General features: G+C 36.7%; 1 protein-coding gene across 1 annotated transcript in view; it reads left to right on the top strand.

Annotated features, from left to right (window-relative positions):
* Window positions 1–1,024: 1,024 nt before the first annotated feature.
* The window catches only part of LOC137403513 (dol-P-Man:Man(5)GlcNAc(2)-PP-Dol alpha-1,3-mannosyltransferase-like), a 38,495-nt gene continuing 17,465 nt past the window's right edge, over window positions 1,025–22,054 (top strand). Inside the window, exons 1-2 of the mRNA XM_068089451.1 lie at window positions 1,025–1,043; window positions 3,835–3,984. Coding sequence (XP_067945552.1) covers window positions 3,972–3,984 — 13 coding nt within the window. The 5' untranslated portion in view covers window positions 1,025–1,043; window positions 3,835–3,971. The remainder of the gene's footprint in view (window positions 1,044–3,834; window positions 3,985–22,054) is intronic.

The raw sequence follows: 22,054 nt of genomic DNA, 5'->3' as shown, positions 1-22,054 counted from the left end.
GCTACTCTGCTAGTTGGCAGCATGTAGTTTTTAATATTTACGCTTTATCAACAGTCATAGCTTGACATACAAGTGATCAAGTCTTTTTACTGCCTTACCTTGGTAGAAGGCCAAAGAGGTATGCAATTTATATTATTAGCAATCATTCATGTAATTATTGTAGCATTTGCATATTATAGAACATATATATTTTATTGATTTTATATAGGTTGGAAGTGTGCAAATTGCCTACTGATATAAGCTTCTATAAACACAAGCCAAAATATTTTATGTCATTATGTTATGCTTTTATTTTAGTTTTCACGGTTCAAGTTTCAAATAAACAATATGAACCTGAATCAGTTGGACTCAGTTCTTTAACCCTGTGAGGTTAGTACATCAAATAATTCAGGGAATATCAAAAAATTGACTGGCAAAACATTAGAGAATTTTTGTGAAGTGCGTAGAAATATGGCAATCTTCAGAAAAACCACCAGAATAAAGATTGGCTTCTATGGTGCTCCTATAATTGAGTGTGCTTACATTCAAAAGGCCTGTTACTCTAGATTTACTAATAAAAAAGTTAGCCAATGTACAGATAAGGGCAAAAGCTGCCGTACATGTGAAGGGTGTTTGTTCCCAACAAAGAATTGTTCATCAAATTCACTGGTTTGTACACATGTTAATGTTGTTTGCATTGCTTGTTTTTTTTACCTTACTCCCTTAACCAGACAAAACTGTAATTAGAACCCAAACAAACAAAGGGGTTTTGATTAACATGATCAGAAGGACAATGAAGATCACATTAGCATATTGATGAGACTATAATCCTGTTATGTTTTTAAAGACATTAGAAGGTCAGATATCCTTAACATCTTCTTCTGACACTGATCCTCCAATGAGGGAGAAATTACGCTCACATTCAGATGTCAAGACTAGTTGCTTGGCCAAACCTGTGCTGCCTGCAATATGTGTCATATGCAAGAAGAAGGATAGCTTATTCTATAAAAAGGGACACGGTACTCGAAGAGACAAACTAATAAAGGCAGAAACAAAAGAAGCAGGTATCAAAGATTAATTAGCTTGTACTGTGTAGCTTCTTCTTTTTGGGCCACTATTTATATTTACATGCAAAATATAACTAATTTGAGATGAGGTCCCAGTTAGCCTAACTTCTTTTATATACAATGTATATATACTCTGTTGAAACTACATGTACATTCTAAACAAGCTGAAGCAAGTTGCGGAGAGGTTTACCTATGACAATATATCTGTACATTTTGGTGTTGGTGATGCAGTGTCGATAGAAATGATGTATCACGAGTGTTGTTACAAGCTGTTTATAAGGAGAGGTCCACCCACAAACATAGCTGATGCTGACAGGTTGGTCATTTCGTTGTCAACTCACCTGTTACATACTGCATCTACCATATAAACGGCAATCGTTGTCTGTCTATCTGTCTGCCCGCTTTATAGAGTACCGTACTTTTCGGACTATTACCCGCTACTAGGTATCTAGGGTGCATTAACGGGAATCGACGGTTAATACACGCCTCTATACATAACCTATTCATCAGTTTTACACAAAAACACGTCATCTCCGGTTAGCGCGCCCCTCTTTACGGCGCCCAACGACACTGGTGCGTTTGAAACAGCAAATTTGCTGCCGTGTTAAAAAGCACCGTCCTGAGTTCGGCGGTCTATACAGCTATACAAATGTACTAATCATTAAATAAAATAAATTAATGAATAGTAATTTACATGCGATTAATTTTTACTGCCAACGTGTACCGAGAAGGTCACGCGAACGTTGGTTTCTTGCGGTCACTGGAAAACGCAGTTCTCTCCTACTAAATTTCTACATAAAAAAAGGTAATCATTTCTTAATCGATGTTGTATTGTCTATGAATTGCCACACTTCTACTACATAACCCTTTCACTTGCGTCCGTGTACAAATTTAGCTATCGGCCTACTGCCAGCCATTTTGCCAATATTGCTTAATATGTATACATCATTTTTTCAATTTCAAACTCGATCTGGAACGTTTGTTTTAATTATATATTTCATTTTGCCAACATGTTAACAAGCACTGCTATACAAAAAATTCGTTGTGTCTATACTTTGTGCGTTTTAATTATCTGTGTAATCACAAAAATCTGAATCGTCTATAATTTCATCAACCTAAGTAGTTATTTGTTTTTTTAACTCGGACGCATTTAATGAACTCGCACAAAAAATCTTCGTTTTCAAGTTGGAAATTCTCAAACGAAGATTTAAAATTAAATTTTAGGCTAATTTTAAAGAGAAATATTTGGACAACACTGTCACTACGATAAAAGTCTTAAAGTTCGTTGGTTATGTTATCAACGAATAATAAAATTCAGTTGCTAGCAATTGCTGGGAAAGTCGCAAATATGCATCTACGGCGGTCGACCATAGAAAACGCATAAATGAGTCTACTTCGGTGAAAGGGCTAAAAAAGTTGGATTTGTCACTGTTTGTGATAGTAAACATGTTCATTTCCTTCCGCAGCTTAGTTACTTCTACTTATTTTTCAGCTACGAGTACTACAGAACTACAGCTACTACAGAACTTGCATGGGCACTCCGAGTGTTGCGATAGGCGACGGCGACAACAGCAAGATGCACTAACTACAACAGCTGCTACCAGACTCCGCGTGTGGACAGAAAACTTCGCACTTGACTACAGTCCTGCAACACAGTATGGGGCCGAATTTTTCTATGGGACGAATGTCCAAAAATGCTCCAGATGTAATGCCTTACGTTGGAAAGGTGAGAGGCCATATATGTAGTCTATATAGTAGACTTTGTTGATAATAAATTTTATCAACACGACCACATTACTGCTGCACAGTTTGTATATACCATGTCAAAACACAGGCTATTGACGAAGAACTGGTGAGTCATGCTTAGTGTTTCAAGCATGTAGAAGTCTCAATTCAATAAATGCTGGTGATAGTTAAGCAGTGCAATAGCAAAATATTTTCTAGAACTTCTTAAAATATGTAAAACTTTTCAATACTGCCAGTTTGAAGAACTTCAGTTTGCCTAGCAATGTCAATTTCATTATCAGTTTTGTGTACAAAATTAGGACAATTCCGATTTGATTGGTTCGAGACTGATGCATTGTAGACTAGCTGTAAAACCCATTGCATATTTCCATTGGTCTTTCCAACATTATTGACATGTACAACCGCATATGTGTGTGCAGTCAGATCAGCACAAAAATTCAGTAGATTGCATATTTGGAGTTGTTTTACAGTATGAAAGACAACTCTCAATAAAACAATTGCTTTACGTAAATCTGTTCCCGAACATGGGTAATGCAGCTAGTACAATATAAAAGTTATGTCTTTGTGGTTACTGCAACAGGCAACAGTGTTGTTTCAAATTGTCATCATTGATTCTTTGGAAGACACAGCTTTCACATAATTCCCTAAACTGGTTTATCTATTTTGCACAAAATTGAATGCATATAGTCTGCTAATTTATCATCTTTTTACAGATAGTCACTACAACCAGGTAACCTTGCAAAATTGTGGCAGCTTTAATCTCATGGTATATTGTTATGTGTGTAAACATATAACAACAGCAATCAACACTTGTGTGACTACTCATGAAATTGGTTATGGCTTTCATACTATGTAACAGTGTAGGATAGTGAACTAGTATAGACAGTACACTGCATATTCTTTCTTAACCTACTTTTCCATTGATACTGTGTTTTTGTATGTTGCACCCCTTATATTATAGAATATCGTTTACTATCACTACTGTTGTTAGCTCCTAGTAATCATGTCAAATGATGTTATGATTTTTGTGTCTTGTTATTAGATCTCGATCTGGCCTTACTGATTATACTACCAATGAGCTACATCCACAGTTTTGTGCGGAACTTCTCCAAAAAGTTATCATCTCAAAGGAGTTCTTCGCCATGACAGAGCTGCTTGCACTCTACAAAAGCTTCACTGATGACATTAAGAGGTAAAAAAGAACATTAAAATCAGCTAACGCATGTGTGGCTGGTTAATGTTTATGGACTACTGTGACTTCTAATGTAATTTGTGTGTTGATGTATGCCATTAAAAAAATTACACTTTTTTCATACAGAATGTCAAAACTGAAGACGCTACTCAAAAAGCAGTTCTCTGAATTAATCTTTGAGCAACCTAAATCCCGCAAAGCCTCAGAGTTATTCTACGCTCCAGGTGTGAAACTTGCAGACATCATGTCCAATTCAAAATTAGACGACAACAGCGATTGCAGTTTGGAAGAAATAAATATCAACACTGATAGTTCCGAGCTCAGTCATGCAAGTGTGTCACTAAAGAACTCAATAGACAATCATAAGTATAAAACACCATTCCCACCCAGTGCTTCAAACACAACTTTGGACCAGTTTTATGCTGCAGCTCCGGCAGAGCTTTTTAACTTCTTAACTGTTATCTCAGGCCTTGTTAAAGATATAGACGGTTTCTCTGAATATCGTTCTATCAGGTCTGACTATGCAACAAAGCTTGCCAGTATATGTCAGGACATCATGACATGCTGCGAAGGAAGGGAAGGAATCGTTGTCCAAAATCTATGGTATTGGAAATAACAGTTAGAAACATAACTGGTTCCGCAGATCTTGTGACCTTGCTGAATAAATATGGACATTGTGTGAGCAATGAGACTATTTACAGAGCTGAGACCAGCAATGCCCAGATAGAATTAGACAAAGACTCCATGGTTCCTCAAGAACATGTTTTACATAGACCGACCACTTTAGTGTATGACAACATAGACATCAATGAAGAAATACAAACTGGAGAGGGAACAACTCATAAAGTAAATGGTATCATATTCCAAAGCAGCTATGTATCTGTTCCTGTACAACGTGCAACATCAACACCTGTATCAAAGACAGCTCACTTATTGAAAGCTCCAGAAAAGCCTTGTCTACCACCATACATATTAGGAAAATGCTCAGGTCTCTCTCTAATGAAAGACCATGTTCGATTACGGTCACATTCTGAAAGCTTGGAGAGCCTTCAAATATCCCTGCTGAAGGAGTTTACTTTTGTCGCAGCTAAAACGCACCATAAACTGCAAGATGCTGACAACACTGACTTACATCTCAGACCCAATAATGTAGTGGCGCTGTTGTAAGCTGTGTTAATTGTGTAAATGTAGTTTTGTATGTACCATAATTAATAATATGTATCTGCAAAATCAACAAGCAACGGGCGTTGTGTGCAATGGAGTACATTACCAGAGTTATCCCCTATGGTTTATTGTCAAATTGTCACACTTAGCTTTTGAACAAATTATGATACTTTCAACTGGATATCTGAATGCCAAAATGATTTCCATGCTCACTGGTTGCTGTAATTTAATCAGATTTTCACCTCATATAGCTTAGTTCTCTTTCAGCGGCTGATAGTTGTTTTGGGCCAAAAAACGAAATATTTTTTATGCTGTACTTGTCAGTTTTGGCCAGAATTGGATAAAATTGTTTTATATCATCATCAGACAATTATCAATTATATGCACCAAATAGAACAAAGAAAATAGTTCTTAAAATTGATTTATGAGTCTCAAAAGGTCGAAATTTTGGCGAAAATTGATAGAAATGCACTTGAGGATCATGTTTGGGGGCCAATTAGAGGTACATGTGAAAATTTTAGCCACAGTATCTCTGCATTTTCCAACAGTTCATGTCTTAAAGGTACTAGACACAAATTTTCATGTATGTCCAAGACCTTGCCACAAAAAATGGATTTTTGAGCACTTTTAGCCTATTGGCCTAGCACCTACTGGTAATTCTTCATTGTACCAGATAAGTAGAAGTGGCCCCTGGGCAGGCGTCTGTGGTATACCTGTCACTGCCCTAAATACAAATGAGGTAGGTGGCGTTCTTTACCGAAAACTCCGAAGGGCCATGTGATGTTATGCAACAATTAACATAGGTTTATATTTTGGTTAAAAGCAAACTCAACAATATATTTCGGTCTTGTTAGTTTCCATGCTTTTTCAGAACCAACTCAAGTCAATCAGAAACTATAATAAACAACATCCAGTTTTTACAAATACATAACATCTCCCTTTCTGGAAGGATTGTCAAACAAAGAGTATCTATTTAGTTCAGATAGTTAATATTAGCTGTCTTTTATCCGCTAGTATTATAGTCCTCCAAGTATAAAAGCTTCCTCTTCGACCTCTGCGGTCTACCATACCCTTGGTCCAAATCAGTATGCCTGGCTACAGGGCCCTCTGCGACATTTGACTTGGACCTCCGGCACTCACTAGGACTGGCGTGTGAACTGTACCAAGTTGTCCTGCCCTCTGTGTCACCAGTGGTGTCAGGAGAGCGAGGAACTCGACTAGTCTTTGGATTGGTCTGACATTGACCATGGCCTTCTGCAAAGAGTTCCTCACTCCAGCTCTGTTGTGGAGTCTTGGCTTCTGGTTGTACATCTATCAAGGCACTTCTGTTGCATCTTATAACCCCATTTTCGGTCTGAATTGAGTAAGACCTTGGTGCTACCATTTTTATCACAGTACCTTCTCTCTGCATATCTCTAATATATACATTGTCTCGTGAATATAATTCTGGTAGCTCCTTGGCTCGATTCTGATCATGGACGCCTTTTGCATACTGTCTCTTCTCCTTTTCAGAATCCTCAATTTGGCTTCTCGCAGTAACTTTCTGCAGCAAGTTATCAGTAAGAGTTGGTAGTGTAGTTTGGATAAGTCTCCCCATCAGAAGTTCTGAAGGAGTATACCCATTCTCAAGGGGAGTAGCTTTATATGTCAGTAAGCTCAAATGAGGATCTGATGTTTTCCACATTCGTTTAACAGTCCCTACCGCTCTCTCCGCTTCTCAATTAGCTCTTGGGTAACATGGAGAACTAGTTATATGTATAAATCCATAGTCTTGTACAAACTTCTGAAATTCTCCAGATGAGAATTGTGGGCCATTGTCCGGTATCAGCACTTCGCCAATGCCATGTGTAGCAAACACAGATTTGAATGCATCAATGGTGTCAATTGAGGTAAGTGAAGGCAGTTTTCTAACTTCAATCCACCTGCTGTAATAGTCAACAATAAGTAGATAGTAAGACTTCTGGAATTCAAACAGGTCGGCTCCAAGCCTTTTTCATGGTCTCTCAGGCAAAGTGAAGAGACACAAAGGTTCTATGGATGTATCAGAGTTCAGTTTGCAAACACAGCAACTCTGAACCATCTCCTGAATTTGTGTAAACATTCTAGGCCACCATACAGATCTCCTAGCTCTCAGTCTACATTTTACAATGCCCTGATGAGCCTGGTGAATCCTGTCAAGGATATTTAGTCTCTCGCTGGTAGGTACAACAATCCTGCTGTCATACAAAAGGACTCCATTCATCACTGTGAGATGTTCCTTTACTTCCCAGTAAAGATGTATAGCTGTGTATGCATCTGTTTTGTATGTAGGCCAGCCTCCTGGCAACATCGAACAACCTCTCTACATATCTCATCTTTCTCCTGAGCTAACTTCAGCACCTCTACTACCTAGTTGGTTGGTAAGCTGTCCCTTGTGGTAATTTTCAATTCCTCAACCAATAGAATGCCTCTATTTTTGTAAATGTCTACAGGTGCTTTTGAAAAAGCATCGGCTAGACAATGGCTTTTCCCTAGTACATATTCAACCTTGGGAGCATAACGCATCAGCCAAAGCCTCATACGCAGAATTCTAGGTGGTACCTGATCGAGGTCTTTAGTTGTCATGATAGGGACCAGTGGTTTATGATCAGTTTCCAAGGTGAATGTCATTCCTTGAACAAACCGGTCAAATCTGTTACATACCCATACCGCTCCTAATCCCTCTTTCTCAATGGTACCGTACCGTTTCTCTGTGTCTGATAGTGAGCGAAAAGCATAAATAACTGTGTGTCTTGTACCATCAGCCTGAATCTGATACAAGGTAGCTCCCAGTCCCACATTGCTAGCATCTGTACCTATAATAGTAGGCAGCTTAGGATTGTAATGAGCCATCGTCTTAGACGAAGCGAGCAATTCCTTAACCTCGGTGAAAGCCCTCTCCTGGTCGGGACCCCATAACCATTCACAATTCTCCTTTAACAACTCTCTCATAGGTGCATTGAGAGTTGCTAGTTGAGGTACAAACTTAGCCATTTGGTTCAACATGCCATTCAATCTGCGCAACTCTGTCTTGTTGGTTGGTGCAGGATACTCTGTAATAGCAGTAACTTTAGCTGGGTCTGGCCTAACACCATGGCTGTCAATAATGTGTCCCAGAAAATTCAACAAATCTTTTCTGAATTCACATTTCTTGATATTCAGTGTGAGTCATGATGCAAGTAGTCTTTCTAGAACTTCATATAGCACCTTGTCATGAGTGTTAAGGTCAACCCCATGTATCAGGACGTCATCCATGTGGCAAATCACTCCTGGTATTCCCTCTTAGACTCTTGACATCGCTCTCTGGAATATCTCAGGAGCACTGGCCACACCAAATGGTAGTCTATTAAATCTGTATCTATCAAAGGGTGACAAGAATGTTGTGAGTTTCCGTGATTCCTCATCCAACTTAACTTGCCAAAACCCGCTATTGGCATCTAGTTTGCTAAATATCTTACTGTCCCCAAGCTGACTCAAACTCTCGTCCACAGTAGCCATTGGATGGATCTCTCTTCGTACTGCTTCATTTAACCCAGTGAGATCTACACAGATTCTCACCCCTCCAGACGGTTTAACGACAGTGACCAACCCACTACACCATTCCCTAGCCTCAGTTACTGGTGGTATCACACCTTGGTCGACCATCTCCTGTAACTGTATTTTAGCGTTCTCTCGCAAAAGATTTGGAATATTTCTAGGTGTGTATATACCCGTGGGTTTGCTACCATCTTTAAGAAAAAATTTATATGCATAACCTTTCAGTAAACCCAGTTCCAAAAACAATTTAGGAAACTCGTTAACAATTGGGCTAGCTTCTCTCAAGTTTGAAAGCTTGGCAGCTTCATTCATGTGACAAGTCACAAGTCCTAGTTTTGAGCATGCATTTCTACTGAGTAGTGTGGCTGCCTGATTCTTCAGTACATAAGCAGTCTTCACATGTATCTTACTCTGATAAAACATCTTAGCTTCGAAGGTTCCTAATATTTCTAACCGGTTACCTCCAGGTCCATGTAGAACAACATCAGTTTTACATAGCTCGATATGCTTGATCCATGGCTCTGTGTCACTTACTATAGTGCCATCAGCACCTGTGTCTAACATGAACAATGTTTCATGTCTATTTATCCCAACCCGTGCATTCCAACAATCCACCTCTCCAATAGTGAGTTCACCAGTAAACAGGAATTCGTCCTCACTCTCGGCGACCTCTCTCTCTAATTTCACTTCCTATACCTGCCTAGACCTGCATTGTCTAGCATAGTGACCAATCTTTTTGCAATTTCTGCACTCTACAGCTCTAGCTGGACATTGTGACAGTGAGTGCGGTTTTCTGCCACATCTATTGCATACTCTATCGATAGGGGAGCTCTGTATAGTCTTTTTAAAGGTGGTGGAAGTTGTCTTATTAGGCTCATATCGTCTTGGTGTAGCTTTCACCGCATCAACAGAAGGTGAACAATTACTTGCTCCCATTGTTCTCATAGCATTTGATGTAACCTCTTGGCTTCGACACAACCTAACTGTCAGCTCTAAAGTAAGAGTATTACCCATAGATATTAATTTATTTCTCATGGTATCATCTCGAATGCCCATTACTACTCTATTACGAAGCATTTCATTTAGGGGTGTCTCTGTGCAAGTTCTGCAGCCAGATACGTAAAGCTACATTTACCTGCAAGTACTCTCAACTCGGCATAATATGAATCAAAAGTTTCTCCAGGTAATTGTGCTCTAGTGTTGAACTTGTAGCGTTCATGGATAATACTGCGTTCACCTACACAAAACTGCTCTAAAATCTTCAGAATTGCTTCACAGCTTTGATCTGTGACATACAAAGCAGAAGATTCTATAACACTAGCTGCTTCTGAGCCGGCTTTGTATATCAACAAAGCTTGTTGATACTCATCGGTTTCTTTGCAGATATATTGCTTGTGACGTCATGAAAGAAGCACCCGCTGGAACGTGAGCTTTTTAAAAGAAGGCCTCATTCAAACGAATATATCTCTGGACAGGGTTGGTCTACAAAGACAAAAATGACATCAAATTGTAGCTGATGTTTTAGCCTTTTATGGGTTTTAATTTCATTAAATCGAATTTTTTGACGCAACCACATCTTTAACCTAATTAACACCCTAAAAGCATTCCATCTGCTCTTGAATGATTTAAAGGTTGACTTGCAACAAAATTCACATTACCGTTATTTGATATAAAAAGATTCACCATGTCTTACTCTGTTGTGTTGAAGGTGCAAAATATGTGGAAAGGTGATTACAAGCTCTTAAAAGCTCAAAAACAAACAGAAAATCGCAGCCACATGAGACTGCCGTAGTTCGGATTCCCTTTCCAAAACGGCTCAAATGTGATGTAGTTGTGAGAGATGGTTTCTGTTTACACTTTCTTGCAACCTTAGTCGTCGAAATATTTTCACAAATATACTTCACGCAGTCAATAAAACAATGTTTATTGTTCTAACGCGTCTGTTTTGTCGTCATTGTAATGCCGTCACTTTTAGCACTGAATATCTTATAACTTACCGTAAAAAATCGTTAAACTTTTTAACTTTAGCTCGAAGGAGTACATATCATTGTCTGATAATCATGACGAGCCTGTTGGTCACCTGTGATAATCGAAACGTGCTGCAAAAATTATTTGCGAAGTATTGGGTCACATGATCAGATTACGACTTGACGATTGAATAATGCCGAAACAAAACTGTAAAGTAGCAAGCATCTATATTTGATATGGGGTCTTCGGTAAAACCCGAAGTGTTTGTCATAAACTAGTACTACGATAAGTTTTATATTGAGCTTTTTATTGGCCTTTTAATTCACGTGAGAACATACGTGACAAGACGATAACCAAATTTCGTGGTTACGTCAACGAAATAAAGAGATTCCAATCTACGGCGGCTTTTCATTTTTGAGCTTTTAAGAGCTTGTAATCACAGTTCCACATATTTGGCACTTACAACACAACATAGTAAGACATGGTGAATCTTTTGATACCAAATCACTGTAATGTGAATTTTTTGCAAGTTAACCTTTAAAGTTTGATTCACGATCATCACTCTATACTAGCTCGGCAGGGGGATCTACCCTCGGAATAGGTCTAGCATTATTTACAGTATTTTGTACAACTGGTTGCTAAAGCGCTTCTGCTGGCTCTACTGGATCAACCATTGTTACATTTATCTGTAAACCACCGCTGCTACCATTTGATGTTATGCAACAATTAACATAGGTTTATATTTTGGTTAAAAGCTAACTCAACAATATATTTCGGTCTTGTTAGTTTCTATGCTTTTTCAGAACCAACCAAAACGAGACTCATAGCGAGTCAATCAAAAACTATAATAAACAACATCTGGTTTATACAAATAGTTGCATAACAGGGGACGAGTATAACTGGAGTGGCTCAGAACCTGGTCACGTGACGGGGGAATTTTCGGCCACAATGCTAACATCTAAAATTCATCAGTAGAAATACACAAAACAAAAATCAGAAAGCCAAGGCGGCAATGAAACTATATTCTATCACAGCAATATTGCAATAACCCACTACTAATAACCCAATACTGTTAAGAAATATAAGATAAGATATTATGCAAAAATGTGCATAAATAGTTGCAGAATCTTGCATAAGATTATTGTATACAGAGAGGTATTTAGAAAATGTATAGAAAAATAGAGAAATGTATTCTAGATAGGACACCCTGTACAAAAGCTTCATAAGGCTTTGTTACTCCTAATTACGAAAATTCCCCCGTCACGTGACCAGGTTCTGAGCCACTCCAGTTATACTCGTGCCATAATAGGCCATGCGTGCAGCGGTACATTTTCGGGAGTTGTTTTCTCGAGTGAGATACTGGACGATGACCATCTCAGTAAGAACTGCGTATCATCCGAAATGTTAGAATCGACTAAGGACGATTGAAGGCAAAAGCGTAGTCTTTTTTTAACGGTCAGTATTTGCGAGCAGGGGAGTTATCTCGCGTCACAATCTCATTTATGCATAATTATGCCAACGCGTTAGTTTAGATCGTGAGTTTACGATTATAAGAGTTTAGACAATTTAGTCACACTGTCATGGCTAAATAGCGGCAGCGAAAATGTCACGCCTCCAATTGATACCATATTATGATATTACTGAGACAATTAACTTTCATCCTCCAAAAACCCATGTCAAAAAAGTAGCTAGGGTAACTTAACTACAACAATTCTACTTTTCCATTCTTTACTTTGTTGGTGACTCTCATACGTTGACACCCCTGCCAACTCTCACGCATTGAGCGTAAGACTCACGAAATCACCCCAAAGAAAAAATGCGTTAGATTTTTGTCCCAACTTCCATAATTTTATATATACTATCATCAATGATATACAGCCCCCCCTCTACAGCCCATCATGGGGGCTGTATATCATTGCTATCATTGATACATCAATTGCTCCAAAACCAAAGCTCAAGCATTGTTCCACTCTTGGGTTGGCAGGCCTGTACTTTGAGAGTTTACTTTTTCTAGATGTTTAAAAGATAACTCCAAAATTATATATAATATAATTTGTAAAACCCGTTTTTTGGAGTAATAATTAATCTAGAATTTAAACTTCTTTGCTAGTTTAGACTGATGTAAAAGTCTTTCAGTCAATATTTATTTTAGCACTAGTTTTAAGCTTCAAAAAGTGTAAAAAGGAACTCAGCTCAATGCAAGTGTATGCCAACGTTATGAACGAACACCGCTTCCGGAAATGAGGTTTTTTTTATAAAACGGTGTTTACATGATTGTCTATACTCTTTTATGTTCTACTCAGGTTTAAATAAAAGGTCGGAAATGGCGATGGCAGTTATGATATTTGTAGAGTATCTTTTTTATTGCGCGCGAAGCGTGCAAAAACTTAATCATTCGAAGTGAAACACATTGCGTGCTTTTCTTCATAGAACAATATTCACCTCTCGTTTTTTTGTTATTTCCTTTACTGTTTCTCGATAGCATGTTACTAATGCACAGTATCACACGAATTGTTGCCAAAAATCAGCAAATCAAATACTTGTTTAATAAGAGCGAAAAGACTTGTCAGACAACTTAGCAAAAATTATATATCAATTTTTAAAATAGTCATGACCCATTTTTATCAAAATATAAACGTAGGCACCTTATTAAATTACGTAAAAATTGAGCACGACTACATCGAAAGCCAGTTCTAAAACCCCCTTGGATCTTTGTATTATGCATGATTACAGACTAGGAGACAGATTGTATTATTTCAGAGAGGTAGCAACGAAGTTACTTTTTATTTGTTTTTTTCGTAATCTGTGAGATAACATGAGATTATGATAGACTGGAAAGCGTACGGCAAAACAAGCGTTATACAACAGATCATGTAATACTATAATAGTAAACACTTGTTATGGGTGGATGTGGAGAAATTATATCATGCATAACTAATCCGAATCTACTCACAACATCAGTGTTAAACTGGCTTCTCATTTTATTCTATTTAAGCTATGATTAGTTTGTGCACTTTTGCTTAGCTTGTGGAAACAAATTTAATTGTTACTAGTTCCGGTACAAGTGAAGGTGTTAAGCTATTGTAAGCAATACTAATGTTTACCAGTCAAAGTTACTTCTTTATTCTATAAGTCAGCCAATGAAATACACAACTAAAAATAATTCTGAAACATTAATATTAATGACAGACAATTAAAATAGCTAATGAAAGCTACATTCTTACTCGAGCGGTCGTCTATGCTTGTTGATCAGTCCTGTACAGCTGTGAGTTTCGACAGTCAAACGAAAGTCGTGAAAGTCCATAGGTAAAGAGTCTCGGCAGTTGAGATAGTGGTGTAGAAGAGGCTCAGCTGGTAAATAAGAATGAGGCTCCGTAGGGGGGAGAGAGGCTCCTCAGCAGGCAGAGGGGACAGCGTCTAAGGAGGTCCTTGGGAAGAGAACGCTGGAGATAGAGAATGAGATGCTAAGTCATTGGAGCTGTTTTATTTTATAGATGTCTGGCATGTGGGGTGGTGAGCCTGTGAGTGTAGGTTGTGTGTTAAGGTTCAATGCTTTCTGTCAGGGTGTGAATATACCTTGTTTGCGTAAGTCTTCGGCTGGTGCTGCACGTGATGTCGGCATGTAGGGTCAAGCTCTTGACTTACTCCTGGTATCTAGATCATGTTTGACAGGGGTGGCAGATCTATATGTGTGTACTCATTTGATTTGTCTCGAATGATTCTCTGACGGTTTTCTGGTGGAGGTGGTTGGTAGGTTTAATTACTTCCACTTCCTTTTGGCGATTTCCACAGGTAGTGTTGACGCAGTTTCCAAGCCTGATTTTTTCCAATTCTGAAGTTTCTAATTTTTCTTTGACGTTTCCAATTATTGAATCTTTTGACATCTTTAAGGCGTCTTGCTGCTTGTGTGTGGTATATTATACTTATCTTGGGGTCTGGCTGCATTCCCTATTGTTATGTGGTTTTTGCAGTATTTCCATACAACACACTTCCATCAGCGTCTTAATTGGTCTCAGGGTGTTACCACCCTTCCTACGAAGTTTCCTATTAGTAATCAATCTCACACTGAAAACCCTAATATATGTGCAAACATTTTAAATAAATTATTTTAACATACAGCTCTATAAGCAACACCAACTAGACGACAAACCAAGCTATAGCTGCATACCTAAATGCACCTATTGAAGTATTCAAATGATGTTACAAAACTTCTTAGCATGTTTAAAAACAGGAAGCCCTTTGGACCAGATAATATATGTCAAGACAATTTAACTATAGTATATAATAGTATAGTATAATAGTATATAATTTCACAAATGTGAAATGTCTATCAGAATATTTAAAGGTTGACTTGCAACAAAATTCACATTACAGTTATTTATTATCAAAAGATTCACTATGCCTTACTCTGCTGTGTTATAGGTGCAAAATATGTGGAAATGTGATTACAAGCTCTTAAACGCTCAAAAATGAACAGTTAATCGCCGCCATCACGAAACCGCCATAGATTAGGGAATGTAGTACCATAGAGCCTATACCATTGAACATTTCTGCGGTAGAGCTCTGGAGAAATCTGATAAACACCAACCAATGTCTGTCTCACCATGTCAAACAATGGCTTATTTGAAAGCCAAGATATTGAAAAACCTGGATAAGCTGAAACAGTACTTATGTAATTGATGTGCTTTAAAGACATGGTGAATCAAAAGATTCACCATGTCTTACTCTGCCGTGTTGTAGGTGCAAAATACATGGAAATGTAATTACAAGCTTTTAAAACGAACAGTTAATCGCCGCCATCACGAAACCGCCGTATATTGGAATCAGTTTATTTCTCTGAAATAGTCAATCTAATTGGTTATTGTTTTGACATGTGATGTTCTCACGTTAATTGAAAGGCCAATAAAAGGCTCAATATAAAACTTCTCGTAGCACTAGTTTATGAAAAACACTTCGGGTTTTACCGAAGATCCTGTATTAAAGATAGATGCTCGCTACTTTACAGTTTTGTTTCGGCTTAGGTCTAATCTTCTAGTCGTAATCTGATCATTTAACCCATACTTCCTGCCAAACAGTGCGAATAATTTCTGCAGCATTTTTCGATTATCGCAGGTGACCAACAGGCTCGTCATGTTTATCAGAGAATGATATGTACTCCTTCGAGCTAAGGTTAAAAAATTAAACAAATTTTCACGGTAGGTTATAAGATATCAGTGCTAAAAGTGACAGCATCACAATGATGATGAAATAGACGCATAAGGACAATAGACATAGTTTTATTGAATGCGTGAAGTATATTTGTGAAAATATTTCGACGAATGAGGTTGCATGAAAGTGTAAACGGAAGCCATCTCGTTCAACTATGTCCCATTTGAGCCGTTTTGGAAAAATATTCCAACTTAAGGCAGTTTCTAATGGCGGCAATTAACTGTTCGTTTTTTAGCTTTGAAGAGCTTGTAATTACATTTCCACACATTGTGCACCTACAACACGGCAGAGTAAGACATGTTGAATCTTTTGATACCAAATAACTAATGTGAATTTTGTTGCAAGTTAACCTTCAAAGCTACTTTCTCTAGCTCAAAACTGCACTTGACAGTAAACTTACACGCCCTTCTCGCAAAATTGGTAATGCAGATATACTAAACATTTATAGACATATTTCACTGAGCAGCATACTCTGCAAACTATTAAAACACATTGTTTTATATTGCCTAAATTATTTGCTGGATTAGATCGTATTCAACCGGCTCCATTGCTTCAACAAACGACTTTTATATGAGACCCAGTTATCCAGCCAAAATATGCTAAATATATAGTAGATAGATGTGACACCACCCATGCCATGGTTTGGAACTTTGTAAAGCTTTCAATGAAGTGCAACACTAATTTCTCATGCAAAAGCTTTCCAGTAAGCTATTAAGGACCAACTAATCAATCAACCAGGTGTCCCACAGGGCTCCATGTTAGGACCCACCCTGTTTTTGAGGTATGCTAATGACTAGCTGACCTGTTTTAGCTGTGGCATTAGATTTTTGCTGATGACATGCTTATTTAACAAGTTTTCAACAACGGTGATCATACACAAAAATTCTGAGCTCACAGAAATTCCAAGCTACCAAAACTTCCAAGCTAACAGTAATGCACTATGATGACTAAAAACTTGGTAATGTTTCTTTCAATGTTGAGAAATGCTCTGTTTTAGTGTTCAATCACACTACTTCACTTAACGCTGCCTATATACTGAATGGCACAACACTCGAGATTGTTCATGAGCCTAAACACTCGGGCGTCATTCTAAAGATCTGAAGTTGGGTAAACACCTTCGAACCAAAATAGGGAAAGCTAAGACGCAAGTCAGCATGATTAAGTGTACTCTTTACACTATGATGCTTCCAGCGAGGCTCATCTGCTTGTATTCAGCCGCCTATGTAAACCACATCTAGAACATATGAAGAAGTCATTTTAGCATAAATGAGATCAAGAAATTTAAACTCAAACATTGTAAAACCAAATAAATTTTCACTACTATTTTAGGTGATTCCCACCCTTGGACAGGTAGTTGCTAAAGATTGGAACGAGCAAACTATATTTTTTTGCTAAATTTATACAATATTTAGTGTGTTTATATAAATTGAACGTGTGTAGCTAATCTATATATATTTTTCAAAGTTTGTACATGTCCTGCTATAGCTATGAAAATCTTGGAATTAAAATATCGCACTGTGATGGGTTTGAACTCACATAGATTGCAACCACAAGTTTGAAATCTATGCGCTCCACCACTGAGCTAAACAATATGTTATGATCTAAGCAGGGATCGCTAAACATATTAGGAAAATGTTTACTTTTCCATAAACATAAATATTCCATAATTTTATGGAAATGGATATGGAAATTTTATTTTAGAAATATGGAAATGTTTTGGAAATAATATGGAAATGAATTATGGAAATTTTATGGAAATGGAAATTTTATGGAAATGGAAATTTTATGGAAATGGAAATAATATGGAAATGAACTATGTAAATGAATTATGGAAATGTTATGGAAATGGAAATAATATGAAAATGAATTATGGAAATGTTATGGAAATGGAAATAATATGGAAATGAATTATGGAAATGTTATGGAAATAAAAATAATATGGAAATGAATCATGGAAATGGAAATAATATGGAAATGAATTATGGAAATTTTATGGAAATGAATTATGGAAATGTTATGGAAATAATATGGAAAGGAATTATGGAAATGGAAGTTGTAACATACACGTAATCCAAGTTATAAACCGAGGCAAGTTATACTGGCTAATAGGTCTATATAGGTGTATATTTAAATGAATGAATATTTGAAGTGGTAAGTGTATACACATTTAACATGGATCGCTAAACATATTATGGAAATGTTTACTTTTCCATATCTATTTCCATAGACATCAATATTTCCATAATTTAATGGATATGGAAATTTTATTTTAGAAATATGAAAATGATTTGGAAATGGAAATAATATGGAAAAGAATTATGGAAATGGAAATAATATGGAAATGAATTATGGAAATGGAAATAATATGGAGATGAAATAGGGAAATGTTATGGAAATAATATGGAAGTGAATTATGGAAATGTTATTGAAATGGAATTAATATGGAAATGAATTCTGGAAATGTTATGAAAATGGAAATAATGTAGAAATGAGTTATGGAGATGTTATGGAAATGGAAATAATATGGAAATGAATTCTGGAAATGTTATGGAAATGGAAATAATATAGAAATGAGTTATGGAAATGTTATGGAAATGGAAATAATATGGAAATGTTATGGAAATGGAAATTATGACATACAATTAATCCCTGGATCTAAGGTGGTATTATATATCGTATAGATTATGCATAGCTAAATGATGTATCATTTTAGCATTGCGTCCAACCATTATGATGCCCCGGTTATGAAATATTTTTGGCTTAATTTTTATTAAACGCGATGCTTTTTTGTGTTTTCCTAAACTTCTATTTTCGGTTTTTCGTAAGGTGCAATTCCTATATCGCGGTCAAGGCCGATTCTGTTCACGCGCACAATTGTATAGCCTGCATCTTCGTAAAAAGAACTTCGACACACTCTCTCTGTTCAGTCAGACAAAGACAGTACGGTATCTCATTTTTACATTTGTACAGTATTGAGAGGTACCAGTATCGCCATATTCAAATTTTGATGGATAGCTTCTGGTGGAACAGTAACCTTTTTATACACACACACACACACTAGTGCTGGGCACGGGTAGTAATACTCGTTGAACTCGCGGGTTTATCTTCTCGAGTATCGGGTAATAGGGAATTCAGGTATTTCGGTCTTTCGGGGTTTGACTTTCAAATTCTGGTTTTGGTGCATGGATCCATCGGGTAGTGTGAATAAAAACTCGGTCTATTGCGCCCTGCACGCTTAGTCTGGGGGCCACAGGGCATTTCTGTGTCATTTTTTGCTAAGGAGGCGCGACAATGGGGTATAACGAGTCTTTAATTTAATAGATGAAAAAAGCATATCAAACCTTTTTTACCATACCTACCAAAGATATTGTAGTCAAGCAGTGATTACTTGTCATTAAAAGGTGAGTAGAAATACATATATCAAATTTTATTTGCGCAATTGGCCAAATCAGCTTCGTAAACAAATCTTTGCCTTTTTTAATACGGCGCGTGTTCGCTTTCACCAATAACACATAGGTCCTTAGTCTGTATCCGCTAACACCTTGTTAGAAGCTGCCATCAGCGTTGGTAGTAGCTGTGAAAATTTAATAACGCTATTTTAATTGATTACCACAGCTAGCTATTATGGATTACATAATTCATCATAACCAAGTTTTACTAAGCCAACAAGCCTTACTAACGGAAAAAGTCGGTAATGTAAAGTTTTTTAAATGAGATTTGGAGCAACATCTACAAACAGTCAGAGAGGTCCATAGCAAACCAATTAAAGTCATCGTAGCACCTTTCGTAGCAGTGTTTGTCTTATGTAAATACCACACTGAATGCTTGACAAAGATTGTTAGTGAGTGGAAATAGCAGAGCTTCTCAAGTTGCAAAGAATCTCAAACCCCTGAAAAAACTAAGGTGAGATCATAGCAAACTCATTTACTTAATACTTTGATTAATAATATAACGATTCATCACTCAAAGATTAAATGCATTGCTTCATTAAAAATCTTGCGTTTCTTGCACCTAATTATGCATTATCTAAAACAAAGCTGCTTCTTGCTTGAGTATTGTTTGTTGGTGTTTACTGTAGTCAGCTGGATCAATGAGTGATAGGTGTTGATTATAATGAATCATTGTCAAACTTCTCAGTCCATATTTTACATATTGGTTATAAACTATACAATAAATTACTTTCTGCCATGTGTTGTTGCTGTGTCTTTAGACACTCCATGTTTCATACAATCAATGGCTTAATGCAACTTGTTTAATTGTTTTAGGCTAAGATAGCAGCACTACATAACATTACATGTATTACCCTAGGACACTTATGTATTCGCCTCATCTAACTTTCGCGGAGTCATCATCTCGCGAAAATTTCATGAGCGAAACTAAACTATCATAACAAACAAGTGAAAACGCTGAATTAAATAGCTTTGTTCATTGATACTGTAGAATGGAATTTTATAACGACATTTATTTTAACGTTTTATCGACCACTGTAGCATCGTTAAAATATAAACCAACAAAATAATTTGACTGTCAAAATTTATTACGTTATTATTTTGCAATTAATTATGATTATTTTCCCATTAATAATGATTTATAATGATAGGACCTTGATGTCAATGCACATGCATTAGTAGCGTTATTGTTTGTTGGGGACATCAATCAATGCAGTGAGCACCACGTGTTGAAAGAAAATAAGACACACTGACACTCAGAGTACTACACAAGCAGCATGGCTCTGGAAAGGTTTGGATTCACCACTGACACCTCTTCAATAACTTGTAATGATTGAGAAGATGAGGCAATAGAGAAAGAGTTAGCTCTAATAAATAACACTAATAAAAAAGGAAGAGAAGTTATAATAACTACACACTGTGCTAGTATCTGTAGCTAAAGTATTACTAACAGCTGTATCATGTATGCATTTGTATACAACTTGTAATTACTGTAATAAAGATGTTCAGTAATTATTAGCAGCAGTTGAGTGTTTGGGAAAACGTTAAAATTAATATACACAACACCGTTGATCGTTAAAATAAAAATATGTTAATATAAAAACAAGCTAAATTGTGACAAAAAGGTGAAAATTTTCAGCGTAATTAAATTCCATGCTACAGTAGTCCAAGAAACAAATGGCAGCAAGCGATCAAATTGCATTATCGATCTCGGCCATACAATTCTACCTGCGGTTCACAATTACAAACTAGTCCCAAATTGAAATTTTTTCTTACCGGCGAACCGAACCTAAGGAATATAATTATGTTTGTTCCACTGCATTTATGTTCACATCATTATATTTTCGCACTCATCAGAGTTGCGAAATTAAGTGGCAGCGAAATTTTACTCTGTATGCTACTCACGAAACTAAATACTAGCGAAATATAAGTGTCCTAGGGTAGCTAGATTTATATTATTGGGCTTCATAAATAGAATACCTATTGTATATTTTTTAATAAACCAGTAATATTGGATTATTTGTTATATAGCGTGCCTTTGCTGATCATTATTAAGACTTAGCTCGCCTATTTATAAAATTGGAGACTGTAATGCTTTTAGAAACGTCAAACCAATTTCAACACAGAGTGTAGTACCTTCATGCAATTGTATGATTATTATTTGTTTGATGGTTTGTTTAGTTTTAAGTTATTATATTGTGTCATGCAGAACTTATACTGTATTATTGTGTTAAATTACATTTTATTCTGGTGTATTGTATTATAATAACTGTATTGTATTGAACTGTGTTGCATTGAATTGTGCTATAGGATTTATGTGTTGCATTAGGTTTTGTGATATTATTTGTTGATACATATTTCATTGTATTTTTTGAATTTATTGCGTTATATTGTATTATTATAGTGCTCACATATCAATTAATACCTTACAGAAGTATGTGACCTATGAATTAACTAAATATTGTTGTGGCAAGAGCCAAAGGGTGTCTATCTATTCTTTTCATGTAGGGCTATGCATATTGCCTACATATCCAAATCAGTCCCGTACCTCTTCCTATTTTTAAGAAAGTTTTTAATTTATAGCTACATGCTTTGATAGATCGGGTTTTCTGATAGGTTATGATGTATACTTATTGCACCATAAACATAAGCTCTTATATGTCTATATGATAATTTTGTATTTTGAACTCATTGTCTGTAATGAATGTGATACTTTACTTTGTAGT

The sequence above is a fragment of the Watersipora subatra genome, chromosome 9, assembly GCF_963576615.1.
Source record: "Watersipora subatra chromosome 9, tzWatSuba1.1, whole genome shotgun sequence".
NCBI classification, from domain to species: domain Eukaryota; kingdom Metazoa; phylum Bryozoa; class Gymnolaemata; order Cheilostomatida; family Watersiporidae; genus Watersipora; species Watersipora subatra.
The sequence above is the reverse complement of the archived record's forward strand: the minus strand, read 5'-3'. Positions and strand labels throughout refer to the sequence as shown.